We start from the raw sequence: 18,963 nt of genomic DNA, 5'->3' as shown, positions 1-18,963 counted from the left end.
ATTGAATGCATATGATACTTGTAGTTCAGTACTTATAATCCTGTCTCTCTCAAAAACCAGGCAAAATAAATACTCAGGACACAGCACAGTATAGTCTGTGATGGTGATTTCAGTTATATGTTTCATACAAATGCATGAATCAAGGCTCAGGATAGTCTGCTATGTAACGTTTGTTTTTGTGATTCAGCCATGAAATGTATGTGGCCCGATGTTAAACTACTGTCTGTAGTACAAGTACTCTTAACATTTAAACATTCAGCCTCTTAAATTTAAAGCACTGATGTCTTAAGCTGAAGACTGTTGGTGGTAGCTTTTGAAGACATGGTTTATGTACTTTGCACTTCAAAAGCATAGAAGGGAGCCTGTGGAGAAATCATATAAACGTCTTCAGTTCTGTCAGGCTGGATAGGAATTTTGTCTCTCTGGACTCTATGCCAGAGAAAGCTTATTCTTTCTGAAGCTATGGAAATCTTTCATGTGACACTTTTCTTTCCATGCAGGTTTAAAAAATATTCTTCCTGTTATGCCCTACAGTTGTTAGAGATGTTATATGTGGGATTTTTGCTTCATGAAATAACTGTAGAAAAAAAGACCAGCCTGACATTTGCAATTGCTTTTGTCTTTTAAAGTCTGACAGTTCATAGTAAAACTTCTATGTTTCCTACTTCTGGAAGCTGAGGAATATCAATTTATGATCTTCAAGTGTCTCAGTCTCCTCCTGGCTAAAGTCTTACAGATTATTCTCTGGCCAGAGTTTCATTCCTGTACTTGAACCTCTGAGCCCTTAGTGTCTAAGGAAACTTCCATGTTACAAATTTTTCAAGATCCTCCTGAGACTTTCAACTGATGCTGTTTATTTGGGAAATCTTTTGAAGAAGACTTAGATTAAAGACTTGATATCTTCTGTTACTATTGACTAGACTTTAGCAAATTAGTGTATGTCAGGAATTTTATGATCCCAGTAACTTCACTAACAAATGTGTGATGCAGCCAGTAAGGAGATGTGTGTTTCAATACTTGTCTTATTTAAGGTAGAACACTCATGCTCATCTGTCACTTATTCTTTTTGTTTCAGTTGGCATATGGTTCCAGATTTTTTTTTCTCACATATAATTTCTCAGGATATGCAATGCTTTTTGCACCTTTAAAGCTGATGTTTTTATTTTATGCATATGACTCTACCACTTCTGCAACAAAACATCTCACAAATTTTGCTCCCTTGTGAAGAAGGCATTTGGTTGTACACATTCTTTAAAACATTTGTCTTGCATTTTGGCTAGTTGATGATTGCATTTTACCAAGAAGGCAGGATTAATCCAGCCAAAAGGATTTTCCCAGAATACTTTTTGTTACAAATGAAAGTCCTTTCTTTTCTAGATGCCTTGTTGACAACTTCAACAAGACGCCTTGTTGAACAAGCTGGCTTCTGCCCAGGGGTATTTTACAGTGGAATATCTGCAAATCATTAATATAAATGCGTTGAGTAATTGGATACTAACCTGCTGCCATTTCCTCTCTAACCATTATGTTTTTACTGTGGTTTTACTGCCTGCACTTCAGTGATTTTTACTTTTGTTTTGACTTGTGCCAAAATATTTAGATCAAAAGAAGCAACAAATCAAAAGTATATCTCAAGGATATACTCTTGCTCTGTCATTTCTCTTACTTTGAATTGTGCTTTATTAAATGCTGTAATTTTAGAAAGGTAGATGAGCTTTGGTTGGGTTCTAGGGTTAGTTTCAGGTTTGAAGCTTAAGTCTTGCTGACTGGAGATTACATCAACAGTCATAAATTTGTGCCCAGAGTTGTTAAGTTCATTGCCTCCATCTAATTCATCCATCATTCCATCATTTTCTAAGACATTGTCTTTAGACTTTACAGTGATGAATGTGAGGAAGAAACATTACCTAGGTATGGTCACTTTTTCCTTTTATAGAAAGGAGACTTAGATCTATTTTAAAAATTGCAAAGTATGCAATTAAACTCTTTGGATTATAACCTGAAAGAATGAAAATAAAGGTGGTCCCTCTGTTGGTCTTCTATTGTATTTTTCTGCAGGACTACTTTAGTTACAGATGTTTGCAGGGCAGCAGTGTGCTCATCTGTCCACACTTGTTATGAGTATTATGCCAGTGTAGCAGCAGCTTCCACACTGCAGGAGACTCTTGTACCTGATCATCAGTAGATTCCAGTGTGCTCCTGGCACTGGGAATGCCATTGCAAACTCCTACAAATGACAAATGTGTGCAGGTGTCCAAAAAGGAAAGATTTACTTATCTCTTAATTTTCATGTAATTCTTTGAGGGGTGTATTTCTGTGCATGTATTCCATCATTCATCTTCCTTCTTGTAAGGCAGTACTAGAGGAATTTGCAAATGAATTGGCTGGCTTGGGGTACATGGTGTTGTGACTGTCTCTGCATGAGGCACAGTACTCAGTGGGGCATCTTTACCTTTCTCAAAGGGTACAGTATAAGTTGACTGACATGTTCTGAATAAATTTGAGTGGAATACATTTAGGATTATATGCAGAATACCTTAAGATTCTGTTGTAATGAAATACAGCCATTCTCTTACTTGTCATGAGATCTAAACATAAGAATAGTGTGTTATTTGTAGTACATGTCTGTGCACTCAAAGAGATTTAGAGTACTTTGTTCACTAAAGGGAAGAATCATGTTCCTAAACTCAGAGTAATGTGGCCATCTTGCTGATGTTGGGTTTTACTCATTATAAACACAGGCTATAATCAGACTGGTGGGAATGTTTCATCTTTTCTTTTGCGTGTTACAATTTAAAAGCATAACTGCAGGAACTATGGATTTCTGCTTGTACTACTGTGTTTGTAGATATTGTATTTGAGTTTAATCTCATGAATGGTTAGTCCATTTAAATCAACCAAGCATCAGCTTGGCACAGTTGAGATTAGATTCAGATTAGATTCTACCTCAGTACTGTGCGTCTAAACAAGCAAAACCAATGAAGCTAATGAAGCTGTCTAAAAATAACATTATAACTATTGTGGAATTATCTACTAACTTTAGGTTATGTCTGAATTTTGAAAGAGCTTAGGTACTAGAACAGAGCAGTTTTAAGAGATAGTTTTTTTTTCCTTTTTAGGAAATGTGCACTGTTGAAGAACCCAACGAAGAGTTCACATCTAGACACAGCTTAGAATGGAAGTTCCTATTCTTGGATCACAGGTGCAGTTCCTTCTGTGTAGTAGCAATAGCAGCTGAATCACAGTGGTGGCTGTAGTATTTGGAGTTCACTAATCTGCATGAACTACACATAGCTTGTGTTAGGTTTAACTTTTTAATTTTCTTTGGAGCATATACTGTAAACAAGAAAGCTTATATAATTAATTCTGATTCCTTAGAGATTCCTTCATGTGTGTGAAAATAACATTGTTTTTTTTTTTTAATTAATTAGGGCACCTCCAATAATAGGTTATCTTCCATTTGAAGTTTTGGGAACATCAGGCTATGATTATTATCATGTGGATGATCTAGATAATCTGGCAAAATGTCATGAGCATTGTGAGTACAACTAAGTCACTAAAACCAACAAGTTTGTTAAAATGATCAACTGTTCTGCTGAAATTTTGTGATGCTTTGAGTGAAGTGTCTTCACTCCCATTCGTTTAACATGATTATACTGCTGTTCCATATCTTTTTTCTTTTGATACAGAACTACAAAACAGATTTAACTTTAGCTTACAATTCTTGGGTTTCATTGTGGTAAATTGGAATGCACAGCTCTATGGCTAATACTTTTCCAATTCTTCCAATGGCATTTAAAAGGCTTTATAATGTTGAATAAGTACAAAAGCTGGTGGAAAATTTTTTAACCTGTTCTTGGTCATTGTCTAAGTACTGGATTTAGACATGGGTTTGGGCTATATGAACCTGGGAAATAATGTTCTTTTAATGTTATTGTAGTACTTACAGCCTGGCAAAACAGTAAACTTTATTCTTCATCTTTCTAGTAATGCAATATGGGAAAGGGAAGTCATGTTACTACAGATTCCTTACAAAGGGACAACAATGGATTTGGCTGCAAACTCATTACTATATCACGTATCACCAGTGGAATTCCAGGCCAGAGTTTATTGTCTGTACGCACACTGTTGTAAGGTAGGTTACTTTTTAAAGTAATCCTACTGGTATGGGAGCTATCTTGATGATATTTTGGAGGTAGAGAAATTATAGCAGTGTGAAGAATCATGGGAAAACTTCTTGAGCTACTTTATAAGCAACATGGGTTTGAGGAGTTTGGTCTTTGAGGTGTATTTTTTAAATCATCCTATGATATAGTGGTCATCTTTGGTTTTTCTTCTAGTTATGCAGAAGTTAGAGCAGAAAGACGACGAGAACTTGGTATTGAGGAATCTCTCCCAGAGATAACAGCAGATAAAGTGAGTATTTTATACAATTTTATTTTACATCATCACATACTAAAAATAATATGCAAGTAAATATACAGCAGCAAAAAGTGTTTTGTCCCCAAATAAAGTAATTATTTGATCTTTAAATAATGTGACTATTGAAAATTATCAAGGAAGTCTAGAAATTCTAGAGTGTTTAATTCTGCCTATAACACCCTCCTCTTTTCAGGAATTAATGTGCATGTAGTTATAACAGTTATAATACCCATAAGTTTTTATTAAGATCTGATTTCTGCAGTGTTGGATTCCTAAATAAATGGTCTGCCTCACTGGAAGTACCCATAATCTGAAAAACAAAGGTCAGCACACAAGGAATTCACAATAGGAAAGTAGAAGCTGTTTAATTGTGTGACTTTGTCTAACTTATTAGAAGTATACAAAATTTATTTTGAATTAATGTCCTTAGAAGCTCAATGAGTCTTAATCAGCTTGTGGAGATGATCTGACATGTTTTAAGTCTGACTGTTCAGAAATGTTTTCCTTTGGCAGTTTTACAAGTTTCATCTGTCAGCTCCTAATGGAACAAACTCATCCTTTCTCAAAAGAATAAGCAGTTCACTCATTACGCTGTTGTTCAGAGTGAAATGAGTGGCTAACAGAAGAAGCTCAGCTCAGTAGTCAGTTTGTGGCCTAAGACTGCATGCATTTTGGTTTCTGGGCTTATATAGCTTTGGTTTCCAAGTATAAAAGCCTCAAATGGAAACAGAGCTTACAGCCATCAAACGGGCCACTACTTCTGCATGGTCACCTTTGTAAGGGGGTTGATTAGAAGCAAAAATGTCTGAGATATTTTCTAACAGAAGTATGCATTGTGTGCTGGATTAGATAAATAATTGTTGTTTTTGTGTGTCTCTTCAGAGTCAGGACTCTGGGTCTGACAATCACATAAACACAGTGAGTCTCAAAGAAGCCCTGGAAAGGTTTGATACCAGCCCCACACCTTCTGCTTCCTCCAGAAGTTCAAGAAAATCTTCACATACTGCAGTATCGGATCATTCGTGTAAGCACCAACTATTGAAAATGGAATTGCTTTCCTTATGAGGGCTTTCTCTACTTAATTTTGTTAAATGCATAACTTGGCAGTTAATCATTTTATGAGAAGTGTGCAGGTTAAAATACCCTTTCTGATGGTTCAGGGATCTGCAGACTACTCTGAAAAAGACTTTTACTTCTAGAGTACAGTATTAGACACTACTACATCCTATTTCAATCCATCAGATTGCACTACTGGTGGATAGTTAGGGGGAAGAAAAAGAGTCCAAGCCTATACAGTTTTTTAAAATTTATTAAAAGCTTCCTGTAATTAGATTATTGCTTTAAAGAATTGAGATAACAATTAAGATGTTTCCTTCTGTTCTAACTCTCAACTTTCAACATTTTCAGCAACACCAACTAAAATGACAGTGGACACTAGCACTCCTCCAAGGCAAGGCTTATCTGGTCATGAAAAGACTGCACAAAGAAGATCATCTCTGAGCAGTCAGGTAACTTCAGAGAAGAATGTTGTACTTAAACAGAGGAATTCACCTTTAAAAGCTATTATTAAATCCATATAAGCTTTGTTTTATTTCTTCTAAAAACATAGTTTAAACTTTAAGAGTTTCTCTTGGAATACGTGTCTTAGAATTGCATCTCAGTATGCAACTGTGGTATACTGGATTTTAAAAGAATACAATAATTAAGCATATATGTATTTAGGTTTTGTCATTAGGATTTGAAAGAATGTGAATGTCTGTTTTCACTCACACAGAACTTCTTTCTGTGATCTGGAATTTTAATGCGCGCGCACACACACACACACACACACACACACACGTATATATGTAAAATTGCCAATCTAGTGCTGTGTGTGTCCCTATAGAGAACTCATACAAATTTATGACTAAGAATATTACTGAATACTTCCATATCCTTTCTGAAATCTTGGTAGTATGAGAAATTGTCATGCCTCATGTACTTGGTGCTCGTTTTCCTGTTGAACTAATACATTCACTTCATAGACAGAATGCTTATTAAAATATGCATTATAATATTATATATATATTTCTATAGATAGATTTCTATTAATATAGAAATATAGAAATATAATATTTTTTAAATTGTTAGTTTAAGAATAAATTAAAGGTGTCAACTTCAAACTTGTTGAAATTAAGGCTTCCGAAATACTTGTAGTAGTAATTTCTGTTTTATACCTACTGCTTATATATATTTATAGCAGTAGAAAAGTTATGTATATATTATGTAGATGGTCTATTGCTTTTGTTTTCTTAATTTCCTAATAACTAAGGTTAGATATTTCTGGAAACAATTTACTAGTTTCTATTATATGTTCATATAATGCTGTTTTGAATATGACTCTTTGAAGAAATACTTCATGTCAAATATGAAGTTCATTCTCTTATGATTATGGAACAATTTTTTTAATCCTAGTCTTTAAGCTCACAGTCTCTTGGACAACCCGTAACACAGCCAGCAATATCTCAGCCTGCAACTTTACAGCTCCAGTCTGGAATGACTCAGGTATGGATTAACTCAATTTATTGTTTATTGTTATTTAAACCGTCTTGTTCTCCTGCAGTAATGGGCTGCCTGTGGCTTGGGTGGATGCACTGTTCAGTGAGAGAAAAACAGTTTGGATGGCCAGGCCCAGAGAGTGGTGGTGAATGGACTTACATCCACCTGGCAGCCAGTCACTAGTGGGGTTCCAGAGGGCTCAGTACTGGGGCCAGTCCACTTTAATATATTTATTGATGATATGGACAAAGGGATTGAGGTCACCATCAGTGAGTTTGCAGATGACACCCGGTCGGGTGAGAGTGTTGGTCTGCTGGAGGGCTCTGCAGAGGGATCTGGACAGGCTGGATCCATGGGCTAAGAAATTGAGCCCTTTGGTGCCAAATTATTCTCTTGAAATGATTAAATTCTGTAATTTGACAATTTTGCTTTGTTTTTTTCTTCCTGTTATTCATACAGATACAGTTTTCAGCCCTGTACAGTAGCAGCATAGATATAAAAATAGTTAAAGCTAAAATATTTTAAGGCATGAATTTAAAAATCCATCAACTCGGCTGGCAGCTTTCAGGCGTGTGCTTATAAAACAAGGCTGCTTGGTCTGTGAAATGCTTCTGTGTAATAAGAACAGGATATAGGTATCAAAAGGTTATACTGGCTTGGGGCCTATAGCAGATGTCTGAGGAAAAACAGAAGTGGCAAATAGTTTCTCTATGGGCTCAGCCTTTAGCTTTTTGTGCTATTTGTATGTTATTTGTATGTTTTAGCGCTGTGTGAGTCTTTTTTTCTAAACTGGGACAATTACAATTTTTAACATGAGAGAGCTTTAACATCAGTACCAGGTAAATTACTATGGCTGGACACAGACACACATGCATATATATGTTTGTGATTTGGACACCAGTCAATTTCTTTTAGTTCACCAATTCTTATACATCAATTAAATATTGATTGTGTGATGTTTTCAGACTCATTAATTGGTCCTTAGATTATGGTTTATTAGTAATTTGAAGAGCAATGCTTGATTTCTTTGCTTCTGTGGAGGACTGTACTTCTCTTGTGAATAAAATGAAATTTTTGCTCAGCTTTTAATTTATTGATTGCACTACAGCCTGTGTTTCAGTTTTCAGCTCAATTAGGAGCTATGCAGCATCTAAAGGACCAGCTAGAGCAAAGAACACGCATGATAGAAGCAAATATTCATCGGCAGCAGGAAGAGTTGCGTAAGATTCAAGAGCAGCTTCAAATTGTTCATGGTCAAGGACTCCAGGTGAGTTAGTGTATCACTTACAGGTTTCATCTGTAGAGAATTTAGGCAGCTGAAAAGTGTCTTGGGTACCCAGTTCCACAACATGATCCTCTGTATTCCCTGTCAGCTGCCCTCTGGGCCTAATATGTCTAAAATCCATCGTATCTGAAGCTGCTGTTCCAGAAGTACCTGGTGTTTTGCTTCCAAATGTATCTGGAAATGCCCCAGTGTTGAGCAGGCCAAGCCTAGCTTATCACTTAACCTAATGAAATGTAAAAGGATGGAGTGGTTGTTAATTCTTGCGAAGTTTTGCAGCCATTAGAATATTAAATCCAAAATCTGCAGGATCTGTTTTTCTCTTTTAGTTCTGAGCATGTTAAATTCATGTTTCTTTGTTCTAAATTGTCCTATCAGGCTGAATGGCTCTACTCTGCATGGTAAACTTGAAGCAGTTACTGAGCCAGAAAGACTGAGGTCTAGTGGGTGCATTACTCAGTCTAGCAGCTGACTACATGATTTATGATTTTTTAAAACCAGTATATATTTTTCTGTTTTTGTCATTGTCTTTTCAGCAGCTATGTTTGGAAGAAAATAATTACCCTATTGGGTTTTTCTAGTTAAAAGACCCAAACAGAAAAAACCTGATCACCTCAAGCTAAGATATATTTTAAGGAAATAATTTAATATTTTCAGTCTGGATTGTGACTAAAGAATAGAAAAAATACTTCCTGGAAGTATTGAGTATGTTGCTTAAACTCTGTTGGAAAGAGTATGAGCTTCTGGCGTGTGCCATTTTTGGTGTTGTGTGATGTTTACTGTAAACATGCCAGCAGTAGACTGCCTTATCCATGTCTCAAAAGGAGAGATTCACAGCTCTCCATGCAGTGTGGAGAGACCTTGTTCAGGAATGTGAAAACTAGAAAAAATACTTCAGTGATGCACATTCTGCCTTGTTGTAGACTTGGGCCTAACTTTTTGTAAAGAACATAATATTTTTGTGCTGAATTCTGTTTATTACAACAGTGTTGGAAAGTTCAGTATAATCATTGTGATTTCCTGGTTGTCAGGGAAGGTTACATTCTTGGTGCTATGCCTGGATCCACTGATTCAGAGATTTTCTTCATCTGATTTAGTGTTACTGAGGAAGGTCCTACAAAAAAAGTGTCATCTCAAATATGTTTTGTCTTTGGATAGTTGTAGACTACATTACTGGTTAGTCTCTAAATGGTGCTTTTTATTTAAGAACGAGTGTTGAATGTTAATGTTTAGAACCCTGGAAATTAGGATACTGATTCTTACCAGATAGACTTGAGTCTCTGAATACTGACCCTATAACTTGTGGAATTTTTTAAGATGTTCTTGCAGCAGTCAGCTTCTGGACTCAACTTTGGTTCTGTGCAGCTTCCTTCTGGAAATTCTTCAACTGTTCAGCAGCTTACGCCAATAAACATGCAAGGTCAAGTTGTTCAGACTAATCAGACTCAAAGTGGGATGAACACGGGCCATATAAATACTCCACACATGATACAGCAGCAGCCTTTGCAGAGTACTGCAACACAGGTAAAATTCTATTACTGATTTTAGTGGATTGAATATTTGCTCAAAACCACATCTGGAACACAGCAGCTTCCCTGACATTCCCCTGTTATGAACAAGTGTTTGAGATTGCTTAAAAAATCATTGGCAAGGGTATCAGCAAAAGCCTGATTTAATATTTAGTGGCAGGACGACAAAGTTTGTTGGCAAGATTCACTCTACTACTTGCAGGGCCCTTAAGGCACAATAAGAAAAAAACAAGCAGCAACAAAACCAAACAAAATCAGGCAATCAAAGCAGAACTGAACTGAGAACTATCTAGGGGTGTATATTTATGGGTGTGTTTTGGTGCATGTGACGAAAGGACAGCGAGGGCAGAGGTACAAAGGAACACGGCCTAAAAGCTTAACAGCACTCAACTTATACATTAAACTTAACAATGTAAAAAACAAACAGCTCTTATACTATAAACTTAACCTTAAAATTTAGCAGAGGCATAACACTCAACAGCATGTATCCCCACAGAAGCTGTTTCTTCAGGTTTTTCTAATGGGTTTGACTATTATGTGTATGGAGACTCCATATACATCTGATCTCTGTGATCACCCTCCTCTGTACCCTTTTCCACATTCCATACTTCCTTCTGAGATTTGTGAAGAGGCAGACTAGTGATGCATTTTACCATCTCAGCAGTAGGCTAGTTCCAAACTTTCAAGTAAGAAAGTCTTGACATTTTGTGAACATTTTATTTTAAGTTGGGCACAGAGATGTTAAAGGAGTAAAAAGAGAATTTTGAATAAACTGTATGCAAGTAGCTGAAAAATTCAGGGGAAAAAAAATAACTTGAACAGGAAAAGAAGTTAATGTAAAAGACTCAGATGTCCAAGGTCGTGTCCCACCTCTAAATCCTCCGTCAGTAGAAATACTTATGTACTTTGAATTAAGAATTCATTTGAATAGGAAAAAAAATGGTGGTTTTGAAGTATGGGCAGTGACAGTGAGGAGAACAGCTGTAGTACCTGGCTATTTTCAACGTACTATCTCAAAATTTTTTTTCAGCATAATCAACAAAATGTACTTAGCGGACACAATCAACAGTCTTCTCTTGCCAGTCAGTCACAGAACACAGTCTCAGCACCTTTGTACAACACTATGGTGATTTCTCAGCCAACAGCAGGAAATGTGGTGCAGGTTCCCTCTAGCTTACCACAGAACAACAACCAGAATGCTGCTGCAGTAACCACTTTTACACAGGACAGACAAATCAGGTAAATCTTCAAGACCTATATTTAAGATGACATTTTATAATGGTATGCTTATGCAGCTGCACCATATACAAAAGGAACTAAAATAGCATTAAAAAGATGGTGTGATTTGTGTTTCAATGGTATGGATACAATCCTTGAAATTAAACTGCCCAAAGTAGCATGTTTGCAGGCTTATCAAAACCCATGTTTTTATAGCAAAATATGGCTTTGAGAAATCTGCTTTTCTCAAGTCTATATGATGCTTCATATACTTTTTTTTTCCTGAAGGGACTCCAAATGTCTTTTTCTATTAACAGATTTTCTCAAGGTCAGCAACTTGTAACAAAACTTGTCACGGCCCCAGTCGCATGTGGAGCAGTAATGGTACCAAGTACTATGTTTATGGGACAGGTGGTGACAGCTTATCCCACTTTTGCTGCCCAACAGCAGCAGACACAGACTTTGTCAATAACACAACAACAGCAGCAGCAGCAGCAGCAAAGTCAGCAGGACCATCAGCAGCAGCTCACCACAGTACAACAGCCAGCTCAATCACAGCTGACCCAGCACCCACAGCAGTTCCTACAGGTAATGAATGTAGAGATGTCTACAAATTTTCCCAAGTCCTGGCACTTTCAGCATTGCTAGGTTACCCAGGGATGCTTTACCTGAAAACAAAGCACTTAAAATAATAACTGTGAATAAGCCAAATGCATGAGATGAGTTTATTCTGTAGCAGTTCTCTAAGGAGAACTTTCCTACTTAAAGGAAAGGTGGTCTTTCCTGCAGCGTTACTCCATGCCTTGTCCTATCTTAGATCTTTTTCCGCTTGAATTGCTGCTCTTAGTTGACTGTAGGATGAAAAACCAGATGTTTCCTTTAAAACAGTTTGCATTTTCTTTCATTACCTTTACATGTTAATGCAGTAAGAGATGATGGTTGGTCTGGAAAGCAGCACACAGCCCAAAGCAAGACATGTCCCAGTAACATGAGGCATGAAATTCTGTCTGGGCTACAGGGGAGGCTGAGCAGCAAGTAACTTTGTAAGCAGAGAGTAGGGAAGAACCTTGTTTTAGTGGAGAAAGAAGAGAGATTGGGTCAAAAGAGAAGGAAGACAAACCCAAGGAGTTTAGAAATAGGAAATCTCTAAAAGAAACAGAAGGTAGAAGGAATTGATGGAGAAATCTGTTGCTATTTGTTGATTCCAATTAATTTCTGGAACATGCGTCACCTGGCATCTGGAGTTGATAAAGGATACGTAGTGGTGGCTAGAACACTAGAGGCTGTTTAGCAGGTTGGTAGTGTCTATCTCTGTTTCTAAATTTAAAAGTTTATACAATTTGGACTTAATTCTGGTGAAACAGATATGTGAAATATGAAGATCTCAAAAGGCCTGTGCCTACTCCAGAATTTCGCCTTAGGCAAAAGTCCAGTATTTTTAATACAAACTATTAAAGTGCTAGAATTTGAAGTAAGCAAATACTCTTTAAAAAGGACAAAAGTGCCTTTTCTGCTTCTGTTCACTGTAGCATCTTGCAGTCTGATTGTGTGGGTGCAGCAGTTGATGTACTTTACTCTCTGCTGCAGAACATTTTAGGATTGAGATGTCCTAGTGCGTTTGTACCCATCCTTCATTGTTTTTATTCAGTAATCTTTTTTTTTTTGTGTTCTAAGAAGAATACTGTTAAAACTAAGTACCATTTCCTGCAGTAGTAAGTCTCCTTCAGAGGGGATGTTGGGGTCTGCAAATGTACCATTTTCTGTGACAGTGCATTTTGTCTGTGGGGAATAAATGTGATCTGTGCCAATTCATGCACTGTTTTTTCATTTGATTGCAATGACAGCTACCTACACTTAAATAGATTCTTTACGCCCTGCTATGCTTTTGTGGTGTGAAATGAAGACAAATTGCCATGTATTCCCATCTATCACCACAGAAATTCCAAAAACCAGTTACAGCTGCTCTATTAATTGTTCAGATGCGCTGATTAAATCTATTCGTATGAACAAATCCTTGCATTGTTTGCTCAGCTTAACTGGCCAAATCTGAAGTTTATTTTGATTGAAGCCTTATAAAAAGTTAAAAAGCAGCTAGGCCTGTGTTTCTCGGTACAGCTGGAAAAATAATTTTTTTCTATTTTCATGTTTTAGACATCCAGGTTACTTCATGGAAATCAGTCGGCTCAGCTTATTCTCTCTGCTGCTTTCCCACTACAGCAAAGCACTTTCACTCAGTCCCACCACCAGCAGCATCAGTCTCAGCAGCAGCAGATGTCACGACACAGAACTGACAAGATGACTGATCCTTCCAAAGTTCAGCCACAGTAGTGTGGGCGCAGCCTCTTTTTGAAGCAAACTGCAAGGAGGGGCTGCCCCACAAACAGTTGCACTGAAGCTACAGAGGTAACAGTATGAAGGCTTTCTAGCACTGTGGTGTTGAGATCTACTTCTAACTTCTGGAATCTGTTAAGAAAAGCCACAAGACGATGATGGGGACATGGCCAACTTTGAGCGTTGCCCCAGTTTCTGTGTTCTAAAGGATTTGCTGCCATGTTTTAATTTGTCCAGGTGAAATCTCCAAATGTGACTGAAAAGAGAGTGATGCTGAAAATATTGGTATTTTTATCAATCCTGTACATTTTTAAAGTATTAAAATGGACATGGAGCAATTGTTTTGAATTAGCAGGAAAAAATGCCAGAATTATAGTCCAAAAACCATCTAATTTTTTTTCAGATGATTACAGGACAGTAAATATTTTGAAAATGTTGTGTGAAATCCAGTTCTCTGTTGTACAGATGCTGTAAAATATTGTGTATATGTCTGCATAAAAGGAGAAAGAGCAAAATATTTTATATGATGCATGAAAATGTAATCTGTTATTTGTAGGTTTGAATATGTTTCCCTAAATTCTCACGCCATACTCAGACTAATGTTTTCCTCTGTTCTACCCTTTTGTTTACAACATGATGCATCATTGTTTTCACCCTTAATGTGGGCACAAGTCTCTTGTTTGTGCTTTGTCCGTGATGTCAGGGTTTGTTCGGTGAGGTATAGTGTGTTGGTTAGTTGACTGCTTGAAGTTAAATTATTGATGAAGCTGTTTGAACTGGTGATCATGCATCAGGGTTCAGGACATTCAGATTCATAAATATCATCCATCATTTCATAATGAATTCATCATTTTATTTGAAAAATAGGAATTTGCACTGCTTTCTTGCGGATGGTTTGGAATTTTATTCCCCAAAGCTATCTTTTGATATAGTTCATAGTTGGAAATATTTATGTAAAAGGTTTAAAAAAAATGACAGTAATTTTCAAGAATGTTTCAGTTATAGGAGTAATTTGCACAAAAATATATTTACATTTAATAACCTTTTGGGCACTTTTTAACCACTTTCTCTGTGGTGAGAATTGTAACTTCTTAAACCATGTTGGAATCTTTTTATTCTCCTTCAAAAATTAGTCAGAACTAATTCAGGGTCATTTTAACAACAACAACAAAACCCATAGTGCCTTGATTTTAATTCAGGTGATAATGTTGAACATCTTGAATTACAGTGTCTTGAATCTGTAACCATTTTCAATTTTGAAGTCTTAGCACATTGTCAACCAAACTTGTTTATCTACTTCATAGATATTTCTGTATCGTGTTAATTTTAACAGTGGTCTGAGTTGAGACCATGAATATTTTTGACTGGTACTCCCCCTCAGACAGTAGCCAGAAATACAGGAGTCTCAAAAATCTCAGATCTTTAGGGTAATACTCTTAAAAAAAACAAAAAAAAACCAAAAAAAAAAAAAAAAGGAAAAAAAAAAAGCAAACCTTAAAAGACAGGACTCCTTTCACAGAAGGAAGAATAATAAGCTGATTTTTTAAATTGCTTTTGGAAGCATTTAAAGTGTGCTTTGGGGGAGATCATGATTGCATTTAACACTACCAGGTATTGATTTAAGAGCTATCACTGAACTAAGACTTCAGAAGGCAACTTCACTTTGTAAAGAAAATAAAAAGTTCCAACAGATAAGTGCTATTTAAGTAAACGTTGGTAGGTTTTTATGGTACTAGTTTGTGGAAACCAGAACTTCAGAGTAAAATTAATAAATGCTGATAGATCTGATAATTAATTAGAAACAAAACCCAGTAAAAGCAGTTAAAACTAGTGCTAGGGAGAGAAAGCTGGATTAATCTTGAATACTACGGAGGAGTTGAATGAATGTAACGAAATGGTGATGGTCTATTTTGTACTGTGGAACAGTTTGATTGTATTACTGGATGAACCAAACCCGCAGGAGGTAATACCAGTTTAGCCAAGCCTTTGATGCCGTTGGTTACGTTTTGGGGCCAGCCTTTGCCTCTGCATGTGTCCCAGCATTAGACCTCTGTTATTCCCCAGTCATAAAGCAAATGCTTGGCACCAAAAAGCCAAGCAATGAACAAGGAAGGAGAGTGTGAGAAACACAGTACCAAAGAGAATCCGATTGCTCTGTGCTCCAAGAAGCCTATTGCAACCTGGAGCAAGGAACAGATGCCAATACCAAACATAGCAAGAAACACTTTCCCTTCTTTAAAGGGATTTCTGGCATTCTTCAGACTGGGATAATTGTCAGAGACTTGTTTCTCTAAAGTTCTATGTAAAGAAATCCTGCCTTGCTCTGCTATCCCTACCACTCCATTCCACCTATTTCTATATGAAGCTGCATTGACTAGAGGTCTGTGCTATCACTTCTTTGCCTAATGGAAAATAGGTTAGATACAAATTTCTTTAACCAATTACAATAAAAATATAGTGCTAAAAAATAAAACTGGGAGAGCTTTAATAGTGCTGTTAGAACTACTGAATAGTGGTAAAATAGGTGTATTAAGCTATTATACTGAGAATTACATAAATTAGAGATACCAGCCAGACAGTTAATGATGCAGCTTTTTATATAAAAAAAATCAATTTCTCTTCCCATTCTCCCCTCCCCAGATACTTTGGTGTGCTGCTATAGGTCTGTCAGTAAAAAGGCTTAAACTAGGAGAGAAAAATTAGATGATGGGATAGTGTGGCTGCTGAAAGAGAATAGAGAAACATATGCTTTGATCAAGAAGCTTTTTGTAGCCTCAGAGAGAGGTCATTCAATTACAGAACTACCAGCTAGTAGAGAAAGGATAGAAGATGGGGAAATTCTAAGGAACTGGAAAAATACAGCACACATTGGAAGAATTCCTGACGTGAATCAGGCAAACTTTACAAAGGCAAGTGTGTAGAACTTAGTCCAGATTGTGTGCAAGTATGGAGATGCTTTGTTCACAAGTAGTGACTAAAAAGTGTCTATTTAACAGGTGTGCAGCTTTCCCTGTTGCTAAATCAATTGCTGAACTGTCCTTGAGTTTTAGTGAGAAGAGGACCAGGCTGTTGCCTCTTTCTTAATCAGCCTTTTGCTTCTGCCCGACTCATTTACTACAGACTTACTTGCAACATCCTGATAAATAGCACGACAATGAATGCTGTGATGCTGCAGGTTCTGGAGCAGAAATGTTGCAGAATGACTCTGACAGAAGGGAAGGAGCCTGTTAAGGGGAGGATTGTGAAGAAATGGGCTGGTGATACATAATGGAGTGAAGAGGATGGCATTTGCACGGAGTTTAGGAGACAGACATTGTCTGCAACGGGTGAGGCTTTGAAGAAAAGTGTCTGGGATAATTTCAGAGAGAAAAAAGAAAATAGCTATTTTTATATTATATTTAATATATATTATATTTGTATATAAATATGAAAGGATTCTAGTAGGAGCTCTCCATATGCCTTCCACTTCATCTAGAAGGTTTACCTTCTGCACTATGGTTCCAGTGTGTCACCACCTTCTGTGGGCATCTTGCCTACTGCCAAACACCAAAATTAGTAACCCAGCATCCTTACAAGAAATAGGTTTCATTTCAGCTTTATGTAAAAATGAATAAAGTAAAGATATATCAGGCAGTTTTTCACAGGAAAAAGAAATTATCTTAAGACTTAAATAGCACTTTCTCTTTTTGGTTGGGTTTTTTTTTTTTTGAGTAATAACAAGCACTTTACTGAAAAGACTATTTGAAAAACAGTTTATTTCTTTAGTCAGTGAAACTGTTAAAAAGGGGGCGCAATGAGGAATAACACATAAAACTGTCAGGAGAGACATTTCTGGAAAATGTTTCTTTATTATGGTGATCCTTGAGGTTTAAAGTGCAGGATTAAAAAGGCTTCTAAAACTAGTTGCCTTTGTGTTTTATATGGCCAGGGGAAGGCATTAGGGATGATAGCTTCCTTGGAAGGAGGCTTTTTAAGTTGCACAGTTGCCTATGAGAGAGAATCATCTGGAGGCTCATTTGCCTGCTCAGTAATTCTAAGTGTCCCTTAGGATTATAAATTGTGTGAAAATGTTCTGAAGGTTTAAAGATGTGGCCTTTTTCAAATGTTAAAGTCGATTCAAGAATCATTTATATTTTCAGAGATTTAACCCAGGTATTGTTATGAGTGTTTTAAATGTCACGGCATCAGGAGATGTCAAATGTGTCAGATTCATAAGCTTCTCTATTTGAAATAATTATTAAAATTAGATGTACAGTCAGAGGGCTGGAAAATGGTTATTTTGATTAAAAGGGAAAAGAGACTAGTTTTAATAATTAACCTTTTATTTTTTTACTTATCCCTGGTGGAAAAAATTGAAGAGAATGAAATGAATTTGGATTAAAAAAGACATATTTGAACAAATCATAGTAGATGAGACAACTGTGAGAGAACATTTGAAATTGTCTTGGTTGTCCATGAGACTGGGTAGTTGCTTTTTCACTACCATGATTTTTAACACTACATTCCTTGTCTTTTTCTTTTTTTGTCTTTTTTAAACAGGTGATTTTAAACTCTGCGATATTTCATGCTATGCCATCTGCATGAATTTTGCCAGCATGATATGCTATATTCAAAGAAAGTATACCTAAATAAAAAGGAAGGGGGGGGGAACAAAACACTGTGTCTGAAAAAAATATTTTATGGCCTAATAACAGAGACCCCAGCTATGACTGAGAGATGCTGCATTAATAGACAATCAATCAATGGGTAATTATTTATGAAACACTTTTGGGAATGGTCTTAAAGATGTAACTGCTTTGAAAGCGGTTGGTGAGCTGTCTTTTTCTAACAAGAAAGGTAAAAAATATTTATTTTCAAATATATCAGATTGAATTTTGAGTTTTTAAGCAGTGTTGATTTCACAGTGTCTTGGGTTTCAGTTTTGTTTTGTATTTTTTTAACTGGCATTAGATTTATATACGTAAAAGAAAACAAACAGAAAAACCCTAGTGCCGTTCATATTGACGTCAGGAAATGTAGATACAGTTCCCTGGTGTTCATGTGACCATTACTAACTGTCAATTTTTTAACTGAATAAATGTAACTCATTTAAATTTTTGCTTTCTGTAGCTTCTAAGGTTCTAGAGGTTTTTTTCTGAGTTGCTTGATGTCAGTTTTATCCAAGTTTCACAGTGAAGCGCTCTTACCCTTCCCACGACTGTACCAAAGGCACTCTCTCTCCCCCACCCACAGAACTGACTTGTGAGAAGTTGCTTGATGTCACTTTAATCTTCTCTCCCCTACCCAGACAAATGACTTGTGAGATTTCAGTAAAATGCATACTGTATTTTTTCCTTGTCTTCTCTCTGTATCTCTTTATAAACTGATGCCCCACTCTAAAGGCTAGAGACCTCTGATTTGTGTATTTACATTACTGCCTTGGAATTTACTCACACAGCACTTGATTGTGCACAACTTAAAACTGCTTTCATACCTTCGTGTCCACAGTTCCCGTTCTTGCCAAAGGATGGAGCAGCATTGCAGCAGGTTTGGTTGGGCAGAGCCCTTCCCTCATTTTCTGTCATGGGCAAAACACGCTCTCTAAATCGGTGCCACCACTCCCTTCCTGGGGTATTTCTTCTGCTGGTGAAATGTCAAAGAACA

The 18,963-nt window shown here is 36.7% G+C and overlaps 1 protein-coding gene across 7 annotated transcripts in view; it reads left to right on the top strand.

Moving 5' to 3' along the window:
- CLOCK (clock circadian regulator) overlaps positions 1 to 18,693 on the top strand; it is a 65,478-nt gene extending 46,785 nt beyond the window's left edge. For 6 of the 7 annotated variants that reach the window (XM_084205249.1, XM_084205248.1, XM_084205246.1 and 3 more), the window contains 12 exons: positions 3,120 to 3,202; positions 3,432 to 3,538; positions 3,988 to 4,135; positions 4,341 to 4,416; positions 5,305 to 5,446; positions 5,830 to 5,930; positions 6,877 to 6,966; positions 8,069 to 8,227; positions 9,560 to 9,766; positions 10,802 to 11,010; positions 11,307 to 11,577; positions 13,141 to 18,693. In XM_084205249.1, coding sequence (XP_084061375.1) covers positions 3,120 to 3,202; positions 3,432 to 3,538; positions 3,988 to 4,135; positions 4,341 to 4,416; positions 5,305 to 5,446; positions 5,830 to 5,930; positions 6,877 to 6,966; positions 8,069 to 8,227; positions 9,560 to 9,766; positions 10,802 to 11,010; positions 11,307 to 11,577; positions 13,141 to 13,317 — 1,770 coding nt within the window. In that variant the 3' untranslated portion in view covers positions 13,318 to 18,693. The remainder of the gene's footprint in view (positions 1 to 3,119; positions 3,203 to 3,431; positions 3,539 to 3,987; positions 4,136 to 4,340; positions 4,417 to 5,304; positions 5,447 to 5,829; positions 5,931 to 6,876; positions 6,967 to 8,068; positions 8,228 to 9,559; positions 9,767 to 10,801; positions 11,011 to 11,306; positions 11,578 to 13,140) is intronic. The other variant, XM_084205250.1, reaches the window with a different exon arrangement.
- Positions 18,694 to 18,963: the final 270 nt, after the last annotated feature.

This window comes from Fringilla coelebs (genome assembly GCF_963513975.1).
Source record: "Fringilla coelebs genome assembly, chromosome: 4".
NCBI lineage: Eukaryota > Metazoa > Chordata > Aves > Passeriformes > Fringillidae > Fringilla > Fringilla coelebs.
Note: the sequence above shows the minus strand (reverse complement) of the source record. Positions and strands in the feature narration are given on the sequence as shown.